The 3,277-nt window shown below is 45.1% G+C and overlaps 1 protein-coding gene across 1 annotated transcript in view; it reads left to right on the top strand.

The window, feature by feature from the left end:
- The window catches only part of sox5 (SRY-box transcription factor 5), an 84,588-nt gene that overhangs the window by 52,177 nt on the left and 29,134 nt on the right, over positions 1-3,277 (top strand). Inside the window, exon 4 of the mRNA XM_079494732.1 lies at positions 2,194-2,285. Within this exon, the coding sequence (XP_079350858.1) occupies positions 2,194-2,285 (92 nt within the window). The remainder of the gene's footprint in view (positions 1-2,193; positions 2,286-3,277) is intronic.

The raw sequence follows: 3,277 nt of genomic DNA, 5'->3' as shown, positions 1-3,277 counted from the left end.
CGCAAAAGGACAGTTAACCCATTTTGGGCGGGAACCCCTTTTGGTGTTTTAAACATTATGTTATAATTTAGCTATTGAAAAATAGCAGCCACTCGGTGGCGCGCTATGAGCTTGTAGATCTGCTATTTTTGAAAAATCGTGAAAATATTTATTTCAGAAAACTGGAGGATTTAGAAGGATTTTTTTAAATGTTGAGGTCAGGCCTAAATGGGTCAAATGATAAGGGACAATATCGGTGGCACCCAACTGTATGTCTGCTATTTTCACCATTAGACATTTGGTGTAGGGAGAAAAAGGAAGGGCATTATATATATATATATATATATATAGTTTAAGTGGTTATGGGCTTCTTAGAAAAATGAATTAATCTCCGGATGAATTAAAGCTCACTCTTCCCACGTTTATACCGTCAAAAACAATAATCTATAGAGGTCAGTTGCAGGGAGTTGGCCCTTTGCCACGGCGTTGGAAGGGGGCCGTGTAAATTCACCGGGAGGCTCAGGAGAGTGCTGTACGTGGCCACTTGTTCCCCGTCCTAATCTGAGGGATGAACATAACATTGTGCATTAGAGAGCGTTAATCTAGCTCACAATTGACCTTTTGATGTGTCCTGTGTGATCTCAACACGGATATCATATGTCTTGTCATACAAATGGATTGAGAGTCAGGCAGCGGATGAGAGATGGGGGTCGATGCACTTATGCTAGCAAAAGAGAGAGATTAGTGATAAGATGACAGAGGTACTGTACTGTACTGTACGAGAGAGGTATTTGAAAGGATGATCGTTTAAAGGGATAGAGAGCGAGAGACAGAGAGATGTAGTGAAACAGAGATGGGAGGGGGGGGGGGGAAGGATAGAGAGATTTGGAAAAAGAGACGATATGTAGCAGAGGATATGAAATGTGTGCGTGTGCGCACACGTGCATGTTCGTGCGTCTATTTATACGTGCACGTACAATCGCACACAGCATAAAGAGGGTCAATGGAGCGGGTCAGGCATCATATGGAGAGGCAGATGTTCGAACATATTGTCCTGGATTACGGCACTGTACACCGGAGAGAAGGACTGGCCGCCATGCAGGGGGGAGGGAGCGGTCGGAAGAGAGGGACAGAGACATGCAGAGAAGACAAAGCAACCAATATGGGGAATGTTTTTGTCTCTTTAGGAAAGGACAGAAAATGTCCTGTCTGCTTATCTGGAAGACAGAAAGAGTGCGATAGAGGCAGAGCGGAAGCGTTATAGATATCACCTCATTGGCCAGTCACTAGATATCACCTCATTGGCCAGTCACTAGGGCAATATGGGAAATGCTGTTCTGCGATAGCAGCACTAGATCCATGTCGGATCAATAAGTAACAGAGATACCATAAGCCTGAGGATTATTAGAACTCTGGGAGTGTAAATATATAGACCCATATGGGTTTTTATCACACGTCCATAAGCGACAGGGTCTGGTAGAATGTGCTGCAATTAGGCAGATATCATGGGAATAGGTTGGGGGTGGGATTTTCTCGTTTTCCGTTTGTTTGGTTTAAACTAGTAACGGCTGTGAAAGGTGTGAGATAACATAGATACGATTTGTCTCAACAACATTGAAAAGAAATGATTGTTGTTTAACAATATTAAACCCTATTGGTTGACCAGAGTCCACCAGGGCTCTATACTAGATCACCTCCCGTTTTCTCCATACGCAAAAAGATAACTAGAAAATAGACTAGAAAAGACCCCCTCAGAATGGGGCTCCAATAAGTGGTTAAAAAAGACCTGCGGCACATTCTATCATCACACCCTGTGACACCATGTCACATATCACATGCATCTATTCATCCATGGCAGTATACCGCACACATAGACAAGTATTATTCCAACAAAGTGCTTTTCTGTCTTCGTGGTATCATGTTTGGGTGTAAAGACACCGTGAAGCCCTTTGAGATAATTTTGGCCCCCCTGTGTGTTCATTAACAGTTGTTCTTCAGTCATCCGACTTCCAAGTGGAAAATAGCTCGAGTACACGAGGCATTCTGAAAGCAAATAATCAGAATGCTTGGGATATTTCTTAAAAGAACATTAGCCGTGTCTCTGTGTGTCCCGTGGTCTCTCCATTGAGTCTTATTTGTCCCCGAAATGAAGCCGCGGTGGAACAAAGGAGGCATTGTGGTCATTGCTTTTAAACTCTGTCTCTTTTCATTTAGCCTGCTCTCCTTTTGTCTCGTGGAATCAGAACGAGGGTCAGCTTCGCTTAATTTCTGCTCCTGCTCTCGTCACAAAGGAGCAGGGTAAGAAAGTGAGGCTCTGAACGAGTGACGGACAGGGAAGCAGGGGGGTGTGGTGGGGGGGTGGGGTGGGGCGAGAGCGGGTTGACTGATGAAAGGCTCCAATTCAACAATCTGTCTCTACCGTGTCAGAGTTCGTATATTCTCTTCTCCGCGTTAAACCACCTTCATTTCTGTTCAGCTCTCTTTCTAGTTTCTACATCTCGATCTCTCCATTTATCGACATCTTCATCGGTTCAAACCAAACGGCCTCCGTGAACCCGACAAAAGAATGCCGCGAAAAACGACGCGGATCAAAAGATACTGGATAGACAGGTAGACGGAATGACTGACAGAAACAGAGATAGAGAACATGACATACAGGTAAGGCAGCAAGACAGGACAGTCAGACAGGCTGGAAGTTGGACAGACAGACAGACAGACAGACAGACAGACAGACAGACAGACAGACAGACAGAGGAATCCATTAGTAGCGGCACAATGGACCTTGGTGTCCGTGTACACAATAGAGCTCTGCAACACGGCTCTCTCACACAACAAAGAACAGCAGAGCTGCTAATCTTACTAAAGCTGCAGATTATTGACCGAGGAAGATCACTCTCTCTCTCTCTCACACACACGCACGCGCGCACGTGCACGTCCGATGTCAAGAGAAACACTGCGTGCTCATAAGAGCATGAAAGGAGCGTGTGTGCAGGCGCAGGCGCACACATGCGATAGTTTGTGGGGTGGAAGCAAGTGTACGCACAGCATTTCAATAATACTCATATATCCACAATAAAGTTTATCTTTGCAGGCAACAGCAATACTTGGTGTATAGCTACAGTAACTTGTGTGTAACTTGTGTATGCACACAGGTGAATATGTCAGGTGAATATGTCACACACACACACACACACACACACACACACACACACACACACACACACACACACACACACACACACACACACACACACACACACACACACACACACACACACACACTCCCCTGCAGAGATGC

Source organism: Electrona antarctica (genome assembly GCF_951216825.1).
Source record: "Electrona antarctica genome assembly, chromosome: 23".
NCBI classification, from domain to species: domain Eukaryota; kingdom Metazoa; phylum Chordata; class Actinopteri; order Myctophiformes; family Myctophidae; genus Electrona; species Electrona antarctica.
The sequence above is the reverse complement of the archived record's forward strand: the minus strand, read 5'-3'. Positions and strand labels throughout refer to the sequence as shown.